Raw genomic sequence first — 25,946 nt, forward strand, 5'->3', positions numbered from 1 at the left:
GCTTAACAACTTTTCGTCAAATGACGATGTGTTATAAGGCCAACCAGATGTTCGTCAGTGCCTTTTTTTGGGACTTTGCCCAAAGATAAAGACGTGCCTTTCTTTTCTCGCGTTTTTGTTATCGAAGTTAAATTATAATGAAGAGGTTCTTTTAAACGAGAATAAGATCCCTTCTTTTCCGTATTTCGCATATTTTTGTAACTTACAGCTCTATTCATGTACAAAAGTTTCTTTATACAGAAGATTAGATCTATTAAAGAAAAGCATAAGAACCAGGTTAAAACGAACCCATTTGGTAAAATGCTTGATAATTGTAGGGGAACCGTCAGATCAAGAAGATATAAGGATTCTGATGTTTGTTCTAACTTTTTAGAACATACCAAGTGTCGAGACTGCTATGAACCAGGTCATTTTGACAAGCGTTACTACAAATGCAAGTATTACAAAGCCATAAATGCTGATGATGGTAAGCAATAAACCTAAATCTATCTTACACACAGCACTTAATTGCTTATGAGTAACCTCCTTAAAGTTGGTAGCAGTAGTAAGAAGAGAAAACAGAGTGACCTAGTGAAAGAGAAGAAGAAAGCAGTTAAACGGAAAAAGACCAACCCACAAGCTGCAAAGTTCCTCAGCTGTGGACAAGATGGCCATACAACTGCTCGTTCGCAAGAACTTTGCAGACCTTGTGGAGGAAAAGGTTTCGCTTCTGTCATTGGCGGCCGATCCGGTCAAATTTGTCAAGCCTTTGTGGTTTATCCAAGATTACTACGAAGAAGAGCATTCTAATCATCTTCCCTACGATGTTCGTAGGTTACCATTACCTCATCGCTTCTTCCCTTTTCCAACTCCCTCAGTACCATGGCGCCTCATTACCATTAGCATAAACGCCCTTACTCCTTTTTTACTTCCTGGAAGACTTGTAAAGGGTTATTGGAATCAACTTGAACAATTTTGTAAAGTGTTCAACTTCAAAAAGTTAGGCTTCAGAAGGTAAAGTAAATAGCACTCTGCTAAAAGACTCTGTTCTCAAGATTATTCTTTCACTTATATCATAGTATTGCTGTGCTAAAGACAAGCACAAGTATGCTCTTCAGGAGTCTCATTCGATCTGATGGCTTCACTATAGACTTCCTATTTAGTCGTAAGAAGAAACCAAAAAAGACGCTATCATTGATCATCATGGCTTGACGTTGGAAGACTTTTCCTATGAGGAGATCACGGCAAACTACCGACCCACAATTGGCCGAAAGACAGTATTTACAGCAGCAATCGGGTTAGAAACAAACATACATGAGATACGGCGCTGCTCGACAAAAGAATATTACACATGATGGGTAGTACTCGTGTCAATGCAGAATTAGAAAGGAAAAAGGCCGATTGTACGATAAAAGCGATAGAAAGCAATATACCGAGTAGTAAAACAGGCTCGCCTGAACAGGATAAGAGATATACTATTTACATACTACAACATTTAGATATTGTTCTCATTTTATGGGCCTGGTATGGGTGAAACAAGGTTCCGTCTGCATCAAAGCAGACAGCGTGCTGCAGACATGATGGTGAACATACTTGTCGATGGAGGTATCAAATACAACAAAGAATTACGGAAAAAAAGAAGGGAAGAACAAATGCAATGGCAAAGAAGGGCAAATTAAGCATAAAAAAAGAAGAAAGAAGAAGAAACAGAAAGAGAAAGTGAAGCAGAAAGAAGAAATGAAGGAGGAAGAGAACCACGTTCGGTAAGTCTTGTAGCGATTAACTGTCCACAGAATTTGTGTATACTCACTCTACTGTCTTCCTTCAGCAGACAATGGGTCCTTGAGAAATTCAGGCTGAGTGATTGCAAAAAAGTTCCTCTGGTTGTATTTGATGACGGCATGTTCAATAAATCCGCTGTTCATCTAAAAGGCCTTAGAACTGGTGTCGTTGGTGTTCTGTGGCGTGCATTGAAGCGAAGAGAGGCTGCTGGTGATCTCCTTTCCATTACAGTTGATGAATACTTGACATCACGCATATGCAATTGTTGTCGCTCAGATACATTGAAAGCATTAGACACGGTGCGTGGCTGTAGTATCCTTGTTTGCAAAACCTGTAAGATACTATGGAACCGCGATGTCAATGCAGCAAAAAACATGATGGCCATCAGCATTTCGGTATGGAAAGACAAGGAACGTCCTACTGAGTTCAGCCGGAAGACAACTTCTTAGTCTTTTGATATTTATTATCGCCAGACCGAAACTGGCTTGCTATTTACAGGTAAACGTCTCCATTTTAGTGTAGTTCGATCTTCAAACTATAACTCAATCGTCTCAAAATTTCGGTCATTCCGTCCAGTTATTTTTAAGCTTCGTTTAAACCCGCAGTTAAAAAAACTGTAATGATATAGAATCCTTCCCATACCTGGGAGTTCCTTTCAAGCCCGGTGGTTACCTGGACACGCAAGAGCTCATACATATCAACACAACCAAAGCCCTGGCTACTATGAACACCTTATCGTCGATTGGAGTCAACCCTAACGGCTTTAATAAGCTACTATCTCTCAGGTTCTACGCTCATCTGGTCCGCCCTCAACTGGAATACGGATTGGCGATAAGCAAACTGAACAGGACAAATCATACGAAACTGGAAAACGTACAGAACAAATGCATTCGCAGGATATTTGGTGGGTCAATTCGATCCTCTGTCAATATAATGCGTCACTTAGCCAACTTACCCTCAATGCGAGAAAGAGCCTACACTCTCCAGGCTAAATTCCTGTTACGATCACAAACACTCCCAGATGATGCCCTACTGTCCCTACTGCTGCCATATGTACGACAACCAAATAGCTCTTCTATCTGGATTCAGCTATCTCGTACACCTCTCTGGCAAAGAACCAAGGAAAACGCCCAGACAATGGATCAGAAAAATCTTAAACAGTCCCTGAGAGACTTTCGTACAGAATCCTTACAAGCAATGCAAAGCGCCCCAACAAACTCTAAGCTCATCTCCGTCTGCCGCCCAACAGTAAGTTTAGATCCCATACTATGGCTTCCAATGACAAGAGAAGAAAGAAGTCGATGTCTTCGTTGGCGACTTGGTTGGTTACCTAGTGGTAACACCACCTACTGCATCCGGCACCCTTCAGCATTGTTAACAAAGACACACTCAATCCAATGCCTGCATATGCACTCGCGTTTGCAGCAACCACAGCAAATAGAAGATCCCCTTTCGTATCTTCTAAATCAGCTACCTAACCACCCGCCAAGACAACCTATGATAAAACGTCAATGGGAACACCAATGGCCGATCCTCTGCTACATACTATATGAGCTTGACTATCTATTCCACGTCAAAGAACCCCCACCCTTGGATGTTGCTCTAGGATCTTTACTGCTCCAATGGATGTCTCCTCATAATCACTCAACCTTGTGATAAACTGGTTTTTACCCTTGATCTTGAAGGGCTTTTTAGATACTTTATAAACAGTCGGATCTGCCCCGGGCAATTTTATATAGCATTGTGCCCACTGGGTTTTAAAGAAAATATTTTGTCAATAAAAACCTCTCTTTAAACGTAATGATATAGAAGGAGAAAAAAAAAAAAAAAGGGTCCGACACAACTATCTCCGGATTTAATTGATGAAGTTTGCTGGAATGCCAGCTTAAACAATTAATGATTTGTGTAAAGTACTTTCTATAGACAATTAATTTTGTGTACAGATGATCTTTGCTTATCAGTATAAGACAGAGCTTAGTTGTACGCAATATGTCTTCCGTTCTCCAACCTCTGATACCATCCAGCTCGCGTAAAAATAAAATGGATGACCTCTCTGATGCAATTCTGTGTCAGCTATCTTCCTTGGCTCAAGGCACTGATATATCGCTAGAAGAGATCACATTATATTTTGGGTATTTCACAAAGTTGCACATTTGGGAGAGACAGAATCAAATATAACAATAGAGAGCGAAGCATATCTCTGAACAAGGAGAAGGAAAGCGGAAAGAAAGTGATTCAAGCAGAGTCAAGTTAGCCATAGTTTGATCATGTCAGTATCTCAACAAGAATAATTGCAGCGAATTAATCAATACTCACAGATGTATGTTATCAGAACAATAAACTAAACCTGTTTTCGAAAGGATAAGGAAAAGACATGATATTGCGAGAGCGAACGACATAATGTTTTAGATAAACAAGACTACAAACTCTATTTTGAGAAGATTATAATCAAAAGATGATGAACTCTATGCTCTTATTCAACAAGCAGAAGAAATTTTGGCACGAGACTCCATTATAATGGCTGCTTTAAGGTTCGATGGTGTCTATCTCCCTTTGGACTTCACAAAAAGTCAAAGAATTGAAAAAAAAAGACCTCCCCTCCAAAGGCTTTATCGTAGCAGCCCATTACCAATAGTTCATTGTAGTCTATTCACGCTATTTTTTGAATAAAATGCCCCATACCTGATAATGGGTAATCTGCAAAACTTGCTTTTCCATTTTAGTACTTATAGATTATGTGTATCTCTGTTAACATCACAGCTAATAATTTGAAGATTAGTCACCTCCGCTTAGGGATCTAATTCATTTCAGATTAGCAAACCTACTTCTTCATTTTTCAAGCAATGCCTTCTTCATAGCGGTTCTAAACGCGTTAAAATTCATCAAAACGGATGGCATTGGATGATGCTAGGCTTAAATTGAACAAATCGAAAACTGTTTTCTGAGTAGACATTGCCTTGCCGGAATGGCAGTCCTTGCCGACACTGAGGTGTTGTGGTTTTGTATGTAAATGCGATCTTTCGTTCCGATCATATTGGATTCGGGTATGTCTCTTCCCACCCTTTAGACTTTTTGAGGGCCTAGAGTTACAAGAGGCTCAGTCACGGCAACCAGGGCTACTGCACGTGGCTAGACAAAGGCTAATGGCATACTTACAGTGGATACAAGCTTTGTCATTCTTGGCTTTCTCACTGTTATTCTTTGTATACTAGGTATAAATCTATTGTATCTTGGGTTAACTGCTTTTCCGTATTTTACCCACTATGTTTGATCGGTTGCTTTAAAAAGACTCGATATGGCATTTCAATACAAAAGTTTTGGATTTTCTAACTTAGATCAGTAAAACGCAGAGGTTGGATGCTGGATGCTCCTCTTTCTTATGCCTTTAAATGCAGAAGCACTTTTACTATTCCTTGGTACATCGCATCAATCACTACTGAAATGCCTAATTATCTTATTTTAATCTCACAGTCTCGTCAATTTTATTCGATGGCGCAAGGCGTTAAGTACCTTGACTCATCTGGATTTCCTCATTCGTACGCAGCGATAGAGTAGAATCCAACTACTACCCACTTTTGTAGAATGTCCTCCAGTATTGATCACTTGCTGACTGCACTTACTTATACTCGGATTCCTGAGACTTCTCATTGATCCTTTTCGTTTCGCCAAGGTAGTTTATATTGTTCCATCGGTATCTTTACCAGTTCGTCGGTTGTACTGGCACCCAAATTCTTGGTGTCCGCTCAAGGTTACTCGATGCCGCCCATCCGCTACTTGAAACCGATTTTGATTTGAAAGGGAAGAGGAAAAAAAACATGGGAAAGCTTATACTAGATCAACAAACCCTTGAATATATTGCTTTTTTAAACTTTTTTTGTAAATCTGTTTGTAATCTTACGCAACACGGCGTAATCTCGTCAACTCATCTAAGAATTGATTAGGCGCAATTAATATGGAAACGCATGAGAAAAGGGAGATAGAATACATTCCATTAACCACTTCCTCAAAAAAGGCAAGATAAACTTTAGCTATGGGCATACAGAGGTTGGCTACAACTATAAATGTCTCGATTTGCGTTGAGATAAATTACAATACGTGCAAGATTTGTAGTAAATCAGGGTCCATATTACTCGTAGATAAACGTGTTACTTAACGGCATTTTGTCTTTCCCTGTTACCCTGAGGGCAACTTTTGATTGCGGAGATTTCAGAGAGCATACAAAAATGGTAAAAAGCTGGAATGTTTAATTCTGGAACATTTTACCATCCTTTATAAAGTCAGTTACAACAATAATATGTCCATAAAAGGAAGCACTTTTCATTTGGTTGACCAGCTCATTATATGCGCTGTTCTTCGAATCTTTGTGCTTCAGCGTACTTTATCTCATGGTCAGTCAACAATGAAACAAGTGAAAAGCATATATCCGTAATGACAGAATTGGTCACGGTTCTCCGTTATTGATATTTGAGTTTTTTATCTTTTGGTTGTCTGATCTTAAAAAAACCTGCAATCAAAACTACTATATCGAGTAAAATTTATTTTTTTTTTAAAAAAAGGGGTACACATATAATTTAGTCAATTAGAAAAGAGAAAAATAACGTCATGTTTGGCTAGGTTCCAAGCAGTGATGAAAAGATATCAGCTTTTTTTTTGGTTTTAAGAAGGAAAGAATCTAGCATTTTGCTCTACTTGTCCGTTTTTATTACAATTTATTTTTATATTTTTTACATAAAAAATGCTGAATCCTGAGAAAAAATGGGCAGAAAAATATATATTAAATTGGATTCTGTTTAATGATGAGTGATGCCATTTAATTTTCTGACTGTGTATGTGTTTACGCACGGGCATAGATCGATAATGTACCGAAATGAAAGGCGCGTCTTTTCGTTGGTAGCGATCAGTATTGGGCATACAGCCGTTTTTGCGTATTCCATCCTCCGCACCTGAAGGAAAAAAATGATTCTCAGCCAGATCATCGATCCTCCGGTAAAGGACGAAGTGCTTAAACAATATCAAGAGGCGCTTCTTATTAATTGTTTAGTAAGAAGCGTACTAAGTATAAGGCCAAACATGATAAGGGAGTGAACCACAAAATTATCGAATGCGATTTAGCTTGTAGAAAAGAAAGATATAAGAAGAATCTGTGTTCTTCCCCACTGTTATATTTTTGGTCTACTTAACTTCTCCGTCATAAAAAGAGCAATGATAACACAACTTCTGTTTGATCAGACAGAAAAAGGGTTCATAGTATTCAAGCTCGAAAGTCAAATATATTGAGCTTGCATACTATGGTATAAATGCTGGTAGGTCCTTCATTTCTGTATAAACCAAATACTGCTGGGATAGAAGGGCATTTATGCTTCACTCTCTTTGCTTGCATGTATCTGAAGTTCTTGAAGTTGCTACTGCCATTTGTACAACAGGTCAACTAAAGTGTAACTGTGCCTCATTGTCGTTCTCAAGGAACAAGATTTTTTTTTTATTTTATAGACCGAAAACTCAGAGGACCTGTGAAACATCTATTTTAGTATGTTCATCAATTCACGATAACGCAGCAAACTAATTGATCGAACAGCTGTATAGGGCAGCGGGATAGACGTACAATGTTCATCAATCTGCTTGACGTTTTTTCCCTATATTGAAGGCTAAGCAGAATGGCTTTCGTTAATATGAGGAAAAACTGCTCCTCTTCTTTGGCCAAATGACTACGCAATGTTGAAAGCTTTTGAAGGGACGCTGTAGCATAAAAATGATAGCTGATGTCTCTCCATTAGATTTCTTCAGAATTGAAAGAAAAAAGCTCGAATTGTAGCGATTTTTTTCCCATTTCCCAGCCCTTCCTTTTTCGATGTTCCATGCGGGTAGATTGGGACAAGAGTATGAAAAAGATATAAAAAGAAGGCATAAATTGTTGTCTTTTCGTTTCCCTTTTCCAACTCAATACTGATTATGTTATCAAACACATAAACGCCTGTATTTTATATTTCATCCACGCACTGCTACATTTTACTACTATTTTAATTGTCTAATTACCCTATCATACTAGTATAGTTATTTTCCATTTATACCCGTACATGCCACCATACTCTTCTCTATCAACTGCAATTGTCACTTTACTACACGCTAATACAGTTTTGACAAAGTTATGGTAGTGAACCATTTATCATCATTAGGAACAACAAAAAATGTGATCCAGCAACTCATAGAAAGGCATGCAGAAGCTGATATCGAAATTAGCGACTTTATTTACACAGTTCCGCAATATCTCACTTTGATGAGAGCCACTGTAGCTACTTCCGCTATATCCATTGTATGCTCCTTTCTCATCATCAGCGCCTTTCTTTACCTTCGACTTTTTACACCCAAGAGAGCCAATCGAATCTCACTACGTTGCGTGTTCATGGCTAGCATTATGAACCTATTCAACGCTGCTTTCGATATACTTATCGTTACAATCTTTGGTGAGTCCATCACATGCAGAGCAGGCAATATCATCGTACAATTCACTAGAATCATGAGTGGAGCATTTTTAGCCACTGTAGGGTTGAACCTTGTGGTTGTTTTTGTTTTCAACCACAGTAAATCCTCAGCGCGACGTCTAGAACTATACTATTATCCATGTATAACTGTATATGGGCTCATTGCTATAGCAGTACCGCTTGCTGAAATGGCAAGGAGTCCTCTAAATACTCAGGATAACATAAGCTGCTTCTACTTTATTTTTTATCATCAACTGTTTGGTTATAGTAGCTTCTCATGGGTAAAGTATTGATAATTCAATCCTTCGTTTTTTCATTTCACCCGGAGAAAAAAGAAACACAATAATACAAATACTAGTAATAGTAAGATAGCTAACATTTCAGTACTCTTTCTCGTATACATCATAGATGTGGTTCTTCGGATTTCTTTTCTTTACTGTTCTTCTTGCGGTTGTTTCCTCCTGTATTTCTCTCACCAAACTCATGTACGAGCATCGAGCATTAATCAATAAATTCACCCACATTGCCTCATCATCTGTCCCACCCTCAGCAGCTGATCCCTTCTCTAATGCGACAATAGAATTCAATGCAGCTGAAGACAATGTCATTCAACAGCGTGTCAGATATCATTCCAACATTTTTATGCGAGTTGTTACCCGATGCGTTATCTATTCTATGGTCCCTCTTATCAGCAATATCTGGGGTTTTGTCTTTCAACTAACCTTGATTCACCCGCGCTCTTATGCCCCCAGATACAGTCTTTCTATGGTTGACGCCATTTTCAAATGTCTACAAGGCTTCTTCGTTGCTATTGTTTTCTTCAGCGATCCTGCTATGACACAGTTCATTTCCGATCGGTGGAAATTGTATAAAGCAAAATATATTGATGACTATAGTCGGATCAGGAAGTATAGCAATGGGCAAATCGAAGTCATTCCTCATAGCCAAGGACGAAGATTACAAGAACAAAGCGGGACATCCTCGCCACCACTACCAGCTGCACTCCCGCTTGTCAGCAAGCCCTTAGCCGCTGAATGTAAGAAAACGACTGGCTATCTGTTTTTCCAAACAAATTTGAAAGACTGGGCCATTCATCACGAGAATGGCGCTGTTTACGAAACAATACCTATGCGTCGCCTAAGTGTTCCGCCTTCAGTTTATACCCGTTTATACCAGCAACATGTGCAGCAACACGGCCTTCCACAGCAACAACAATCAACATGGAAACAGCAAGAACACGATAATATAGAGGATATTGCTTATGAGACCGACGAAGGAACGACGCCTACGTTGACTCCTAATTCATCGCGTAAACCATCTTGTTGCATTCCTGACCCTGAATCCACAAACCATATCTTTGTACCTTATAAATATCCGCGCTTAGCCTCTGCTATTCATTGGACATTGGTTCATTGTGGAGTTGGTAATAGCAACAGCAACATCAAGGATCAGCGTGTAAATCAACCACAGCATTTACAAAAAGATGATCATTTTTTTTCATTCAATTCCATCGGTAGCACAGCAACTACTGCTTCATTAGAAGCCGACCAACGACTTCAAGAGGCATTCATTGACACACCATTACCTGTCCATCCATTGACTTAAAATTGATATGAGTCGTTATTATGTCAGTTTCCCAATTTATACCATATAGATATTTTATTTTATTTTTATTAGAAGAAAATGGGACGACGATTGATATAAAATCTTACTGTTGTTGCTTTACCCTGCCTCAATGGGAACTAGAATTTATAATTAATCTTATCGTACCAACTTACGTTTCTTACTCCAATAATATTTAATTACCTTACTGCTAATCAATGCCTTTACCAAAGATAATTTAACATTCAATAGAATACTATTCTTTAAACTTACGAAAACCAAATAAATTTTTCTTTTGAAAACTCACTTCACGTATCTTTGTTTGTTGGTCTGATTTTCAAAAGTAGGCAATACCATCCCAAAAAAGCGAGACGAAAACCCCTGAATGTACTCCAGGCATTGTTTCAGATATGACTGGTTATTTTATTTTACCATACGGCGAAGAAAATAGAAGGCACGGACAACACATTTTGTCATACGTTGAAATCAGACGTTAACAAAAATGCACTGACTTTCTCTGATAAAGTGAAGAACTTAAATAAACATGGCGACATAACGTTTACAATATAGCAAATGTTTCATCTTGCATTTGAAATTCTAAATTTGAGCGGCAATAAGTACGAAGAAAACGTTAATCTGATAATCTGATAACTCCTTATTGAGACAACAGCAGCACCCAGTCAATGCCAATCTTTAAAGCCCACAAAAGTATAGTTCATGTGACATAAAAAAAAGTTGCATTGGGACAGCGAATGCTCTAAGAATCTTGTCATACGGTTTTTAAAATTGTAATGTATCAAAGTAACAAAGCCATGTACAAAGAACAGTTTATATACAATGAGAAAGAAATCGTGCAAAAAAGATATGCGACAGCCAAATATTTCGAGCAGATTTAAGCGAGCGAAATAAATAGTGAAACTGATAACTATAATAGGCGGCGCATTACTTTTTCGTTTTTTTCTGTTTGCGCCACTTCTCAACAATACTCCTTACACGCTTACTGGAATGCTTTGCAGTATTCGAAGTGCTAATGATACGACCAGCTGTTCCAAAATGTGCAGTTATCACTGATTGTTCGCCAGTCGTCTAGCAAAACCAGAATTGGATTAGTTCACATTCTCCCAACACTTAGTATCTTGATTATCAGTTTTATAAAACAAACCTTTCTACTATTCATTTCGCGTAAAACTGGCAAAAGCACTTGATCAGTTTTCTCTTCTGACCAACTAAAGGATTCCATCAAAAAGACTCTCAATGAATCGAGTTGCGGCTGGCCCCATACGAACTGATCTGTCGCGTCGTCAACGGTAGGATGATAATAGGCTTTAGTCACCGCAGAGTTTGGGAAATCATTGGGAATATCCAACGCATTATGCCTCTTGCGCTATTACAAATAATCAGATGAGTATACGTCCTTCTTGTCAATCAGGCACCAAACCACCCCCCATACTTACAAATCTTCGTTGAAAAGGTGTTTCATCCTTATTACTTTCGTACCATTCTTTGAACCTGATCAATGGCTCCTCCAATGGTTCATCTTCTTTCTCATCTTCATCCTTGTTATCCGTGTCAAATTCATTCAATATCTCCATAGCAGCTACTGGACCCACGCCTGGTATACCTTCTGTGTAATCACTTCCCAACAAAAATGCCAACTGAATCAATCTTTTGCGCGTTAACTGCATTTCTCGTTCGACATCCTGACTAAGGTAGCATTCCACATACTTTTGTTGATTAAACATGTTTTTATAAACTCGTTTTGCACCGAACAAAAACACATCAGAGTCATCTGTAATCGTACCGTCCACCAAGTTAAGGTCTTCTAATTTGGCACACTGAGCTTCAGCTTCCATGGGTGCAATTATATAAGGAATGCCAAATAAGGTCAACAATTCTTGTGTGTCTTGCACCATTTGATCTGTAATATCGTCAGTATTACCCATGGTTTTGCGCTGTAAAGCATTAAGTTCCTTAACTTCTCGCTGGAGATCCTTCTTGATATCATCAAGATGCTTTGTGGCAATGTCAGAAACGAAACGTAAATATTCTGCTTCCTCACCTTGCATGGTGTTCACTAATTCTTCTTCCGAGTTGTAGCCTTGCTCTTCAGCAAACACTATTTCGTTTTCATCACCTTCAGCCACAGTAGTAGTACTAGTAGTGGTGTTGGTCGTCTCTTTCCTTCCATCTTCTACTTTCTCCTCTTTGAGAGTAATATCTATTTTTTCCTCATTGTTACTTGATAATCCGCTTTGTGTCGGATCATTAGGCTGTACAATATGAGAAGTATTGTCTTCATCAGCAGTAGTGCATTCATTTGTAGCAGCAGATGTATCTTTATCTGAAGTTGTCACTTTGGATGTAGGCATATCTGCATTTGCATCTCCCTTGGTGGAATAGACTGATTCAACAGTTTTGATAGTCGTTTGTTTAGGTAAATTGAGTACTTCATCTTGCTTTTCTGTAGGCTGTAAATGCTGGGTATATGTAAGCTCAGTATCTCTCTTAAATAAGGTTGATTGTTTGATATCAATTTGTACATGTTGCATTTGGCTATCTTGTTCAGCACATGGAAAGGTACTTTTGTTTTTGGTATCATTGACATCGTTGGTAATATATGACGTCTTCTTTGCAACAGGTACTTCACTAAATTGGATATTTTCCTCTTCTTCATCATCTGTAATAATCATATCATCTGAGATAGCCATCAAATCGTCCGGCGGTTCTGTATTAAACATGGTTACTGTGGATTCGATCTGATTTGTATTATTTGCAGATGTCAGATCTTTCTTGTCCCCGACTTTATTTTGATCCGCAAGCACGACAGAACTTACGCTTTCTGCCACACTTGGATGTGATGATACTGAAGCTGCATTTCCTTGTTGTTGCTGCTCGATAGTAATGTCCTCAAAATGATCATTTTCATCGTCTGTGCTACTGATTGAAATGGGTGCTGCTGCCATTTTCCCGTTTTGCATGTTTCGCCACGCAATGACATCCTCAATAAAATACGCTTCAAATTTCAATGCCTCCAATGTCATATCATGATCAGCATTTGTTTTACTGCGTTGTCTGCGGACTGATTTGAGTTTCGCTTCCAACTCTGTGATACTCTCTTCTTCAATAATCGACCTTAAAATTGATTTATATGCATCATTCATGGAATTTAAATAAATAAAAGAGTCAGGCGCTCTAGCTAACCATAGTTCATATAATTGTTGAGCTGTTAAAGAAGCAAATGCATCAGCATAACTTTGCTCTTCATTAATGTCTAATGTTGTTATTGGCTGTGCCCGACTATATTGTGATTGCCGATTCCCTAAAAGTAGATCATTCTGTTCACCGCTGTACATACGTGTAAGAACTTGCTTCTTCACTGCATCATTATGATCCCTCATATACATTTCCATATCGTTGATTGTATCATCATTCGTTTGCTGCTGTTGAGGTTGAAACATAGAAGCAGGCAACTTATCCGATGCATTATCATTAGCTTCAGATATAAATAATGGTTCTTCATCACTGCTGCTACTTTCTGTTTCTTCTCTTTCGTCCTCATCAGAGGTCAATATCCCGTTTAAAAGGGCTGCAAGTTCTGGTTTCGTACTTAAAGCTGCTGCTACTTTATCTTGTTGGGGTATATTCTCAGTATTGGAGGTACTGAACTCGGAAGCAGCTGGTATAAATAGCTTTGGTTCACGACGTTCGGAAACAGCAGACCCATTATGAATATTTTCAAATTCTTCTGCCTTTTCCAAATCATTCTCTTCCTCTGCGTCAGTTGTGGAATCCAATTCTACAGGTGTTAATGCATCTAAGCCAGGCAACTTCCATCCTAACCCCTCTTGAATATTTTCATTCTTGTACAAAATATACTGTCTTCCTCTTTCACTTGCTACTCTCGTCGGCTCTACCAAGTGAGCCATTCCACTTATCTGCATCATTCTTTGAGTCATCTTGTTGCGATGCTCCAAATTTTGTATTTGTTGCTTTGAAAAATCCAGGGCTGTTTCTGATTTCCTCACCATATCTTCAAGACGAGCATGGGATGTAGATCTTGATTTCCATTTCAAGTCTTGGATAACTTCATACTGCACTTCTAGAGGCAAGGCTTCAAATGCCTCATTATCAATATCCATAGCACTTATGGAGGGTGCAAAGTCGTTCACAAAATCTTGAATCTCTTCTTTGGTTGCTAATCGCGGGTCCAATGTATTGTTTTTGGTGATTTTAGCATAGGTTTCTCGGTGAGTATCCAATTCTGGTAACTCATATTGATCTACTTTGCGTTTGCTACGTAAGGTTTCGACAGCTGCCTTTTGCTCTAATTCTTCTACGTAGACATAGTTTTCCTCTTCTGTAGTGTCATGAGAAGTTTTCTCTTCTGTACTTTGCAAACTGAGGATGTATGGAGAAAATCACCAAAAGTACAGGATTAAATGAAAAGTACCATCAAAAATAAATTCAAAGCATACAAAGCTACTTACTTCTTTTCGTGTTGTAACAGCATTCTGGACCTTACTTGAGCATTAAAAATCTTCCTAGCAGTTACTTTCAAATTGGCTTTCAACCCTTCTCTCCTTTTCCTTCTTTCTTTCTAAAGAAGTTGAATAAAGGGCAAAGTTAAAGTGTGGAATCGGATCGTTGTTCAAACTTGTACTTACAATGGTGCTTCTTTTTAAGAATGGTGCTCCTCCATCAAACACAAATACGGGTTTAATGTCGAAAAACAGTAATTTACATAAACGTCGAAAAAAACCTAGTAGGTGGCCATTTCGCAAAGCATTGCCTTCCTTATCACGCATGGTACGCATGAACTGGTGAATCCAAATTGATGCATCTACTGCTAATTTCTTTCTTCTTAACGATTCTAACGGTGTTGGACGAGCGGCAGGGCCTACAAGCGACCACAGTCCCTGAACACCCATATTATCGCTGTGCTGATATGATGAAAATCAATACTTGAATGAGGGGATTAGTTTCAAGATCGATCGTGAATGCTGCGGTTTTAGCACGTTCTGATGCATGAATGTCAGGTTCTATTGGCTCGTCCACTCAAATATACGTCACTGAGTTGAAATTTGTTGGGTTTTCATTGTTGCTTTGTATGTAGAAGAGCTTTTTTAAGCGAATTCTCCACTGGACTGGAGTTCAATCTTTTTCAGGGTGCAGGCGATGAGGAGAGCCCTCCCTCCAATTTGGCCCCAGCAAAGAAAAGGAACAAAAAATAAAAGTTGTTTTTCAAAGGTTGTTTTAGGTTACTTGACTATACCTCTTCTTCTATATAGAAACGGAAAACTATATATACTTACAAAAATACCAGCAACCTTTCTATTCTCATTGATAATATATAAACGAAATGGTTAACAGTGCAGTTGCGAACGTATGTATGCTCAACATTCGAAGAATTTCAAATTGACACACGTGTTTACAGTGTGGGGTAAAAGGACAACGGTACTCATTTGAAACCAACCATCCTTCATTTTCAATGATGCTCTTTAGGTTGGACGTTGGTCTGCTTTAGCAGTTGGTTTATTCTACGGATACACTCATGATAAATCATTACATAAAGACGCAGAACTAAAGAAAGTTGAAGCTGAGTATCGTAGAAAAGAGCGCTTAATTGAACAAGCAAGACTCGAGTTTGCAAAGAAACAGGCCGGCGCAGCAGCTCAAACACCTGCAACAACAGATAAGATTAATTGTAAGCTGGCATTGCTTTTGGAGGGTTTATTGTTCGAGACTAACAGTATGACGGATTCTTTCTATTAATAGTTGATGTTGACAGCCCTGAATTTGATTTAGAAAATTATCTTCAACACATTGAAAAGGAAGGCAATCAATAGACACAGCCAGCAGCCTTTGGCAGTACATACATTATGCTCAAACGTTGCGGTTATTACTACTGCTAAGTATATTTAAATCAACGATAAATGCCGGTCCTATTTGCAAGAATAAAAGATATTCTACCCATTGAGAGTGATTTTAGAATCGACGACGTAAGAACAGTGTACACATTCGTTCATTCAAATTGAGCCTTAGTATCTAAGAATTTGGCGTTTAAAATGGCTTATCCCTTCTATTTAAGATGTGCGAGATCTAATTTACAGAAGTACGACAGGTGTTTTTTTCTCAAAGAAAGACATATTTCTTTTTCGCAAACTGCGACGATGTACTGAAAATAAGTGCTAATTTCAAAGATAATGGACGGCAAATTATTTATTATCATTTGGCATGTCTTTTCAGGACAAAAGCGTAAAAAGGTTAGACTTAGCAAAATAAGCTTTTAATGTGATGTGAACGACAATGAATTCTAAACTCAAAAGGGGTGGGTTGATTGATTTATTGTTATCATATGTGTATTGGAGCACTACAGTTTTATTGTTTCATTATTTGTGGTAGCAAGACAAACTGAAATATGTTTGCTGTAATTCATCCCCTTTTTATTCCTTTACTCAAATCTAAAAAATCTTGACTAGTGATATTCAACCCTTTAATACTTCTATTTTGGATAGATTGAATGGCCATACCATCTTATGAAGACGACTGGGAGCATGACATACATTTGGACCCAACATCTACAAGTATCTTTTCCTCGGGACTATCGGTAAACAGCGGTGGTATCGGTGTCAGTGTTGACCCCAATGGTCGTGGCTTTCATTACTCTCCCGATAAAGAACTAAGCATTGCTTGTGAACGCTATGAATTGAATGCACAACTTCAACAACAGAGACCATTTTGTTACTACAACGAAGATGACTGTGATTCCAGTATCGCTGGCAGCAGTATTTTCACATCTACAGCTAGTAAATTTACCGAACCCTCGCTGTTGTATTCGCCTATCCTGGATGACGACTTCATGTATGACGAACCTCTGCTACCGTCTAAAAAGTATTCGCAAACAGTGAAACAACCAACAATCGCAAAGAAGATACTCATGGATCAACAATCTTCCTCATTTCCGGGTATTGTGCAGCAGCTAGGAACGCCTGCTAAACTTCAAGAGCCAAAGGATAATGATGATTGGACGGATGATATTTCCATTTCTCCTCGAGACCAACCATCAGCCACCCCATCTTTTCAACAATCACATCAGCCAGATATATTGACCTTCGATTTGACCAAGTTGAGTAAGAAACTTTATGATATCCCCAAGATATTTGATGTAAACTTCGATGATGATGATGACGATGGTTTGGGTGATTTTGATGAAAATGACATTGGTCCTTCAGTCAGCCAAAGGGGAAGCGTGGTTGGTTTGGATAATAACAGATATGCTGCCGAAACATCTAATATTGCAAAGGGACCTAACTACTTGAAGGCGCGCTTTGAGGTCGAAGATGATGAAGATGACAATAATATGGATGGTCTTGATTTCCCTGTGAATATGGCTATTCTTGCCTCTAAAATTGAAGAAAAGAAAAAGTACGATCCAAGCAAAGCACAAGAGCAAGCACTTCCCCCTCCTCCTCTTCATGCAATGACTTCAAAACAAACAAAACCTGCTGCCACTAGAATTCCTATTTCGTCTGCGAAAGCTAAGATACTTGCATCCATTCCGAGAGAAAATGATGACGATGATTTTTTTAAAGATTTGAGCCTCAATGACAGAGCATTTGAATTTAACCAAAACGCTGCAACTGCACCGCAAAGAGTGCAATCCAACTTCAGAGGAAACACCAAGTTTGTGAGTAGATTGGCTCGTCCCACAAATATGATTGATAAAAATCCTTTGTCTACTCAGCAACAATTACAGAAGAAAAGAAGCCTTCAACAATTACCTGCGGTATCCTCCTCCACCTCTCGTTTAAGCAATCGAAATCTACTTGCTGCACAAATCAACAAGCAAAGGGAAGCTGTCCCGTCGAACAATAAACGTTCTGCTATTCCCAATAGTAGAAGACAGCAACCAACAACTACCCAAACATATTCAAGGAACGCTATTAGACCTACTATTCACCCCACCAGTACCATCAACGCAACCAGACCCTCACGTTCGTTAACCAAGACAACTCCCCGAAAGCAGCAATCTCATCAACATCAGCACCAAACTCCTTCTCCTTCAGTCATTAAAACATTCAATAGCTACCCTACACTTATTGCTCAACCCAAAACCAAGCCTACCACAGGCACTTATCGTACTGAATTGGATGATTTAGATAATTTACCTACAGTAACACCAAAGAAAAAACCCACTGCAGTTTGGAGGCCGTTGTCAACTCCCCAAAAGCAACAAAAACAGCCGCAACAAGCCAATAGTAGCTCTAATGCGAGCACCATCAATTGTGACCCGAAACGTCCGTGGCGTACAAATATGCAGGTTAGTGCTCTTTCTTTTCAGGTCTATAAGAGTCTTCAACAATCTTAGTGCTTACTTAACTTACTTAGACTACTAAAAGCAAAGTCAAACTTTTCCAGCCTGGTCAGCAAAATTTGAGTAAAGGTAAGACGTAATGTAGAAGCAGAAGAATATCTAGCTTGTAGATTCTCACTATTCCTATTCTCTATAGAGTACAATAATATGAAATTTGATGAACGTTCCCGTATTTGGAAAGGTAATGAAGACAGTATGTTCGGTTTCCCTCCAGCAGAGGTTAACAAGCGTACCCAGCAAAAGAAGCCAGTAGCTGGTCTTCGTCTTATCACTATGCCTCGTATTGTAACCAACAGATCCAAAACAGCAGCAGCAGGATCTAAGGATATAAGAAATAAAGGTGCGACTGCTAGTCGTTATACAGCAGCCATGGGACATAATATGATATTCGACGCTCAATCACAAAAATGGGTTTGTGCTTTGGGTGAGGAGAATGAATTCAATGAGTTGGATTGCATAGAAGACTTGTACGAAGAATACAAACAACCTATTCACTGTTTCACTGGTAGACGGAATGGAAGGAATCCTCTAATACACGGTGACGATAAAACTATTGAGTTTAAAATACCAGTAGAAATGAAGCGAGAAATGATGTTCCAACAGGAAGACCATGAAAATTTTATGAAGAATTGGCCTTTGAAAGAAGAGGAGCCGAACAAAATCAAGACGCCGTCTGGACACCTCGTGTCCGCTTCAAAATATCACTTATTTTATTTCAACAGAACACTGTTGTGATCAATAACTCCTTCTTTCATCACATTATTAAACACATTATTGTTTAATATCATATCTTATTATTATAAAGAAATCTGTTCATTTTTATTGTACTGTTTTAATAAAAGCCTGAAATACACAGCATTCTTGCAACACTTGTTTTCATTTGCACATCCAACAGAGTCCATATAAGGAAACTGCCATTTTGACCAAAAGATTATGGTTTTGTATTCCCCTGAACGCACTATACACTTTTTTTTTTGTGAAGAGTTGATTTCTCTCCTTTTCTTCCATATTTTGTGCATTTCATAATTTATCCATTGTTATATTATCTTTTATTTCTGCGAAATTACTATTTGTTATCTCTCAGTTTATATAAGCAAATCAACAGTAAAAATGATGTCTTTGGATAGTAGTGCATTCCCTGATCCAACAGCAGCAATAGCAGGATATCGACCAACTGATCTTATACCGGAACTAGCAGACATAGAGGTGTGGTTCCTCCCAAAAAGAAGGCTGTTCAATATATGCACTTCTTACTGACGAATGGGATTCTTTATTAGGGTAGTCTACCAGCGTTACTAGAAAAGGTGAAAAATGATACTATGATGGCAAAGGTTGGTGATTTATACGTGCAAGCAGCGGCAGCAGCTGCAGTAAGAGCTAAGTTGTTTCAATATTATGTTATGTAGGATATAGCCTCGTACTTCAGGAAAAGAGCTTATGTGGAGGAGAGTTATGGTAAAGATATGATTAAAATGTCACAGCATGCAGCAGAATCGTTTGATAAAGCATATCCGAAATCAGGGTACAGTGAAAAGCATCTGACTATTAAAAAGGAAATTGAACGTATATGTTCTTTGCATACACATAAAATCAGCTAACCACTATTTAATGCCTAACCTTTTTAACGTAGAACATTCGGCGATGTTTGGATATCTATGTTGAAAGTACATGAAAGTATTGGTAATCAACGAATAAAATTCTCAGCCGCACTTTCCGATGCAGCAGACGATCTATTATCGCTAGGACGAAATATCGACAAAGACAGAAAAAAAATAAAGGAGACAAGTGTACAGTATGATAAAATAGTCAATGACGCCAACACAGCACTAGAAAAGGTTTGTTATTTGGAATCGAAACTCCCTCAACAAAAAACTCTAAATTCAATGCTTTTCCGCAGAGTAAACAGAAATTTGAGACTTCGAATGAGGAATGGGGTAGAGCTGTGTCGCAACGAAATCATGAACCGATACAGCCTTCTAAAAAGCATCTTTTTCGAACAAGTCGTACACCTGCACAGGTAGATAGACCATTAAGAATCAAAAAATGAGAAAAGGAAGGATATTTAATCTATAATTTAAAATACTAGTTAGACAAGAACGAAAATGACTGTAGAGCTAAGATGGATGCGGCAGACGCTCAATATAAATTGCAATATGAACGGGCAATGCAGGCTCAAGCTGAATATTATGAAAAACACTTACCTCTCGTCCTGAAGGAGCTCAAGAATGTGGATGATGAATGTAATGTCGCTTTAAGGTATCAGTTAGCAAGTTATGCTTACACTTTCGAGCAAGCATTGGCAGAAGATGGCTTGGCATTAGACAACGATCAAGGTATCTCGCAATTTTTTAACATACCCAGAAAAGCAGTTTCTTAATATGTTCGGCTTGTCAACCCAGGGACTGGACTACGAGCTTTAATCACAAAGATCGATAAAGAAGCAGACTGGATTGATTTTGTCCGGTTATGTGGGGAAAGAAGCGGACGGATTCAAAAAAATGAGTATTTTACACAACAAGGAATGGTAGGTGAACAATGTGAAGATATCCCATGTGCATTGAGATATCGCTTCATATTTGTATTTCTGTATTTTAGACACCCGACAACAGAATTATCAATCATAACCTCGTAAAGCGCGTTTTTGGCGTTTCACTACAACAGCAAGCCGAACTGACTGAGGATATGGTTCCTGATATTTTGAAACGATGTGCAACTGTAGTAGAGCAATATGGTCTAAATTCAGTAGGCATTTATCGATTATCCGGTACAAGCAGTCGTATTCAAAAAATCAAATTCAAATTCGAAAGTGGAGATCCTAACCCTATTTCCGAAGAAGATCTCTCTGATATCAATAATGTAACCAGTGTACTGAAGCTTTGGTTCAGAGAACTGCCAGATTCTCTATTTCCATCTGCCTGTTATCACCAATTTTTAGAAGCAGCAACTCTAATAGACGAAAAAAGCAGAGTGATAGCTCTACATACCATAATTAATACGTTGTCAGACGCTCATTATGCCACTTTGAAATACTTGATGTGCCATCTTGACAGGTTCGTAAAGGAAACATAATTCTTCAATCTGACCTCTATTTTGCGGGCAAATTGCAATAACATTAATATTTCTTGTAGAGTTCAATCGCACCAGCGGTTCAATAAGATGGGTGCTGCAAATTTAGCAACCATTTTTGGGTTGACATTAATGAGTAATAATGAGGCAGGCTCTCATCCTCAAATGATATTACACGATAATCAACGCATTGCAGACTCTCAATTACAGGCAAAAGTTGTCCAGACAATATTAGAAAACTATGCTGAAATCTTTGAAGAAGACTAATCTATAATAAACAGCCGCTTCTGCAATATTTTTATTGTTATTTGAAAATATTATTGTGCTAGCTTTCTAAATAATAGATTTTATATGAATAGCTACAATCATTAGACAAAGTTCGATTTGAACCGTTAGAGAAGCTCTGTCAGATAACATAATGATAAAATTGGGAGGAACATATTTCCAATACTCTTTTGGAACAAATATCACTCTTCAAAAGGTATAATAAGTAAAATGAAACGGTTGATTAAATGATTATACAGAATAGTGCCACCCTAAAATGTCGAGAACTTGGCGAGTAGTTTGGCTGTATCCTTCGTTTTAGAATGATCTTTTCCGAAAACTACTTCTCGAATCTTCAAAGTACGTTCATAAGCCTTGGCAGCTTCCTTCAACCATTTCTTTCTCAAAACAGTGCTTGCTTCGGTTTTTTCTGCCATTTCTTCACACATTTCTGCCAAATTTTGCCACATATCAGATATCTCTGAGGTGTTACCCGGTAAATTATAGAGCGTAGCAAACTGTTCGAACATCTCACAATTCGATTTGTTGACATCGATAGCACCCTTCAAATCATTACAGCCTCGTTTGCAGTTCATCAAATTTGAATGTGCATTTAGACGTATAGAATTCATAGGGTGCAACTTACCGCCTTTGGGTACAGTATTGTTTACTAGAGATGAGAAGAAAGTAGAAACAAGCCCTAAATCACGGTTACGGGCACGATACATCTTAAGACCAGTATTGTAGGCCTCAGCCGCCTTTTCAATGGCATTACGGACTTTCACAGCTGGCGTTTCGTGGCCACAAGAAGCGCATTTGAATCGGCTTTCCAGATAAAGATTGCTAACACCCTTCGATAAATGTTCAACTGAAGTTGCAGGAATAATATAAACATCTTTTTGGCAGCTGGTACAAACAACACCAGTCAAAAATCGATCTACCGATTTATCCATTGAACTTGCGCACCGCTTACACTTGCACCAGAAATGCTTAGTTGACAGAAGAGTTGCTCGTCTATAATCACGATCGGCGTAAATGTCATCATAACTGACGACAAGTTCCTCGCCTCCAGTAACGGGTCGAATGGTTCTAAAAGCAAGTTTACCATTCGAAGTGCCAATGAACGCCGTATTAGGATTGCATCCATGATTGAAAAAGAGAGCACCTATGGGAAATAAACCCAAAGCTGTATCTGTATTACGACCATGCTCATCACCCAAGCCATGAGCGTTGGCGTTTATTCTGTTGTAGCATTAATAATGGTTTGAGTTACTCTTATACAATTATTATGCGTTGCTTTATTTTTTTACCTGCAAGCAATTTCAACCATTTCTTCAACAGGGATATGCATCTCAGGTGGCAATAGAGACAGAAGCCTCTCGGCTAAGATGATACGAATCAATTAGATACATATATTCATTATCCAGCAATTGTCAACCATTTGCACATTTTCAGATGCGATCAATAATATAATTGTTGGACTTACAAGCCTCTGATACGACTTGGATGAAAGCTGGTTCAGCTTTATCACGGTGACTCAACAAATCTTCTACACACCAGAAAGGAGTATTTGGAGCTAATCCTCGTCTCTTTCTACTCTCTTCATCTATTTTTGTTTTATCCAAGCAACGTCGTGCCATGAGAGCCACCATCAAACGAAGTAGATCAACATCAGTATCAGTGGCTTGTGCAATATTTTCAATTTCTTTCAATCCATTGCACATCAATGCATGTCGTTGACTATCGCTGTCAAAGCATTCTGAAGAGCAATAGTAGGCTTTTTGACATTGTGGGCAAACGGTACGTTGTTTGATGCTGCTAAAGCAAAGGTGACATTGGGCATCAATAAATGGAGTGCGTACAACGAAGGCAGCGCCCTGCTCTTCACACAGAATAGTGCCTTCAGGCAAATTCTTAGCGGCTACCGCATGGCGCCCTTTGGCTTTGGTAGTATTAAGTTGAACGGGATAATCGGAGAGAGCTTGGTGATAGTATTCTGGTATGTCTGTTACTGCACTAACAGCACCTGCACCAGCAGATTTCTTTTTTTTCTTGTTGGATTTTTTTGTGACATTATTGTTGTTTCCATTGATATTGAGTTGCTCGTCTAACTTTTTTTCCAACTTGAGGCTTTGGATGCTTTTGTCTTCCTTATTTGCTGACATACTATTTATTTTAAAGTTGAGTTAAACAGGCATTGCCAGTAATCGATGCTTAATCCTGTTTATTGGTTTTTTTTTTTTTCCTCTCTGGTAGAAGTAAAACTGAGTTTTATTAGAATTTTATTTAAAAAGTGCCATTCAGCTGTATCAGCGTGGGATGGAACGAGAAAGTAAAAAAGTATGTAAGACCTAATATAGTGGACCAGTGAAGATAAAAGAGGAGTGTAGAATAGCAAGTTATAGTATTTGAAAGAAGCGAGCAGTAGGGGTTGATATGTACCAAGGTAGGCATTATCATCCATAGTTTAAAGCTGGTTTCAGCATGTTTTCAAAGTCTCTTTTTTGACAGCTTTTGTGGTGTTAGTCAATTTTTTCCCGCTTTGCGGAAAAATGTGAGGGACGATGATCTGATCAGATGTTGTTCAAGCGAACCAAATCAACTTCCGGATCCTTATGTTTCACTGAAAAATTCTCGTTTAAGCACCTCGCATTCAAAGTAAGAGTACGTATATGCTAAGCGATCACGACTAACAAATACAAATATACTAAGTACCTTTTAATTATTGAATTTTTGATGTCTGAGTTTATAAAGTGGGAAAAAAATGAAAACGTGATAGTATGAACAGATGAAGATGGATTAAAACGGAGGAATTATGTATATGGTATGGATAATGGAGCAGGGGAGGGATTTCTATCGATCAACGATAATAATAATGTTAATGAAGGCGTATCGTTCTAAAAATTATGTAGTTAGATCGTAACAGGATGATATTAGAAAGGGAAAAGAGAGTAGATGTCAAGGAAACTATTCTAATGAACAGCGGGATATTCAAAAGACTTTTCCCAATAGGGTTGGGTAACACCGTTACATTGCATAGCTGAGACGATGTTGAAGGTTTCCTTGAGCTTGGGTAGCCATTTTTCAGTCATACCAACAGTAGCATGGTTCAATTCGTGCTCAAGGACCATAATACCAGTATTGTATTTACCTTGTTGTTGTTTCTTAATCCACTTTTCAAACTTGGCATCAACCTTTTCGGGAGGTAAGTTGCCACCACCAGGAGCAGGCATGGCCCAATCATCAGTATCCTCATTCCAGATAACAGTGTGGAGACCCATTTGCCAAGCAATAGCACGGACACGGTCATCAACATCACCTTGTGGGGGTCTCCAGCATTTTGTAGTAACACCAGTGGCATCTTTAATAGCTTTGAGGGACCAATATAATTCAGCAACAACTTGTTCATTGGTGAGAGTAGTCATGGCAGGATGAGACCAAGTATGTGAACAGAGAGTATGGCCATTATTAAGAGCGCGTCTAGCAGCAGCAGGATATTCGATAACATTGGAGCCGACATACTAAGGTAAGTACATCAAATGAGAAAAAATGGTTAGTTATTGCTTCCCTTTCAGAATGATTCGCATAGTACGTTTGTAATCATAAACTTACAAAGAGAGAAGCCTTCAAGTCTTCCTTGGCCAAGAAGTTATAGAGTTCAGGTTCAGCCCACTTGTTTTCTTGTTTGGTTTCTTTGTCATCGTCGCTAGAATAGACAAATGGCCCATCATCATAAGTAAGGCCCCAATCACCCTTAGTAGGACAGTTGTAAAAATCAGAAGGAATATAGTCGATTTTAGGCTTTGTACAGCCAGAAGAAGTCCACCAACAATCAGGATCCTTGCTTGCGTCGTAACCAGTTTGAATAATATCACCGTTCTGCGCTTTATGCTTAGGGGATTTAGGAACTAAGCTCCAATCAATTCTATCGATAATAGCCTTGACTTCAGCGGAATCGGTTGGGGGAACTTTCCAACCCCTGGGATACTGAGACAAATCCAATTTTTCCTTGGATAATGTAGCACCGGTATCGATTTTACTAGCGTTATAAGTTGGTTCGGTTTCCGTAGTGTTCAAACCTGGAAAAATAGGAGAGAATTGAGGAGCCCAGTTGGATTTAGTAGTGGAGACAAGAGCGGTAGAATTCGTGTCAACAGTCATAGTAGGTGTAGGGGCCGCAAAGACCAAGTTGGCGGTGGCGAGAAGACCAGCACAAATAAAAGAGAGCTGCATAATGTTGAAAGCTTATAATGTTACGATCGAAAGATTGATTCGGATTGAATAAAGAAAGAAACGGTTCCTAGATTTTTTTGCCCTCATATATATATAACGTTTTCCCACTGATAACTGCGCTACAAAAGGTATTTAAAAATAGTATAAACCATTGGTAATAGCGCCCA

At 38.6% G+C, this 25,946-nt stretch overlaps 9 protein-coding genes across 9 annotated transcripts; 6 read left to right on the forward strand and 3 right to left on the reverse strand.

Moving 5' to 3' along the window:
- Positions 1-149: 149 nt before the first annotated feature.
- On the forward strand, positions 150-537 carry BDF20DRAFT_843599 (uncharacterized protein). The gene is made up of 3 exons (XM_053079573.1): positions 150-295; positions 322-324; positions 377-537. The coding sequence occupies exons 1-3, from the start codon at positions 217-219 to the stop codon at positions 475-477; spliced, it is 183 nt and encodes a 60-aa protein (XP_052940503.1). The 5' UTR covers positions 150-216; the 3' UTR covers positions 478-537.
- BDF20DRAFT_843602 (uncharacterized protein) lies at positions 505-1,334 on the forward strand (the record flags this gene model as incomplete). The annotated part of the gene is made up of 3 exons (XM_053079574.1): positions 505-993; positions 1,101-1,144; positions 1,165-1,334. The coding sequence occupies exons 1-3, from the start codon at positions 647-649 to the stop codon at positions 1,332-1,334; spliced, it is 561 nt and encodes a 186-aa protein (XP_052940504.1). The 5' UTR covers positions 505-646.
- Positions 1,335-7,705: 6,371 nt separating this feature from the next.
- On the forward strand, positions 7,706-10,170 carry BDF20DRAFT_997167 (uncharacterized protein). The gene is made up of 2 exons (XM_053085434.1): positions 7,706-8,521; positions 8,649-10,170. The coding sequence occupies exons 1-2, from the start codon at positions 7,907-7,909 to the stop codon at positions 9,843-9,845; spliced, it is 1,812 nt and encodes a 603-aa protein (XP_052940505.1). The 5' UTR covers positions 7,706-7,906; the 3' UTR covers positions 9,846-10,170.
- Positions 10,171-10,734: 564 nt separating this feature from the next.
- BDF20DRAFT_909056 (uncharacterized protein) lies at positions 10,735-14,770 on the reverse strand (the record flags this gene model as incomplete). The annotated part of the gene is made up of 6 exons (XM_053083542.1): positions 10,735-10,767; positions 10,836-10,928; positions 11,005-11,226; positions 11,297-14,240; positions 14,330-14,439; positions 14,507-14,770. 6 exons carry the CDS (start codon positions 14,768-14,770, stop codon positions 10,735-10,737), a joined length of 3,666 nt encoding a protein of 1,221 aa, XP_052940506.1.
- A 431-nt stretch (positions 14,771-15,201) lies between these two features.
- On the forward strand, positions 15,202-15,688 carry BDF20DRAFT_813025 (ATP synthase E chain-domain-containing protein; the record flags this gene model as incomplete). Its single annotated transcript, XM_053076852.1, has 3 exons — positions 15,202-15,225; positions 15,345-15,546; positions 15,618-15,688. 3 exons carry the CDS (start codon positions 15,202-15,204, stop codon positions 15,686-15,688), a joined length of 297 nt encoding a protein of 98 aa, XP_052940507.1.
- A 674-nt stretch (positions 15,689-16,362) lies between these two features.
- Positions 16,363-18,951, forward strand: BDF20DRAFT_831306 (uncharacterized protein; the record flags this gene model as incomplete). The annotated part of the gene is made up of 3 exons (XM_053078433.1): positions 16,363-18,162; positions 18,231-18,285; positions 18,353-18,951. The coding sequence occupies 3 exons, from the start codon at positions 16,363-16,365 to the stop codon at positions 18,949-18,951; spliced, it is 2,454 nt and encodes an 817-aa protein (XP_052940508.1).
- A 269-nt stretch (positions 18,952-19,220) lies between these two features.
- On the forward strand, positions 19,221-21,684 carry BDF20DRAFT_31938 (Rho GTPase activation protein). Its single transcript, XM_053075196.1, has 9 exons — positions 19,221-19,422; positions 19,499-19,547; positions 19,623-19,738; positions 19,847-20,051; positions 20,114-20,233; positions 20,303-20,549; positions 20,616-20,740; positions 20,812-21,266; positions 21,345-21,684. The coding sequence occupies exons 2-9, from the start codon at positions 19,536-19,538 to the stop codon at positions 21,547-21,549; spliced, it is 1,485 nt and encodes a 494-aa protein (XP_052940509.1). The 5' UTR covers positions 19,221-19,422; positions 19,499-19,535; the 3' UTR covers positions 21,550-21,684.
- Positions 21,685-21,818: 134 nt separating this feature from the next.
- Positions 21,819-23,711, reverse strand: BDF20DRAFT_831308 (uncharacterized protein; the record flags this gene model as incomplete). The annotated part of the gene is made up of 3 exons (XM_053078434.1): positions 21,819-22,788; positions 22,857-22,929; positions 23,033-23,711. The coding sequence occupies 3 exons, from the start codon at positions 23,709-23,711 to the stop codon at positions 21,819-21,821; spliced, it is 1,722 nt and encodes a 573-aa protein (XP_052940510.1).
- Positions 23,712-24,518: 807 nt separating this feature from the next.
- BDF20DRAFT_811740 (uncharacterized protein) lies at positions 24,519-25,707 on the reverse strand (the record flags this gene model as incomplete). Its single annotated transcript, XM_053076717.1, has 2 exons — positions 24,519-25,067; positions 25,159-25,707. 2 exons carry the CDS (start codon positions 25,705-25,707, stop codon positions 24,519-24,521), a joined length of 1,098 nt encoding a protein of 365 aa, XP_052940511.1.
- Between the last annotated feature and the right edge of the window lie 239 nt (positions 25,708-25,946).

The sequence above is a fragment of the Mycotypha africana genome (genome assembly GCF_025528875.1).
Source record: "Mycotypha africana strain NRRL 2978 chromosome Unknown BDF20scaffold_1, whole genome shotgun sequence".
In the NCBI taxonomy this organism is placed as follows: Eukaryota; Fungi; Mucoromycota; class Mucoromycetes; order Mucorales; family Mycotyphaceae; genus Mycotypha; species Mycotypha africana.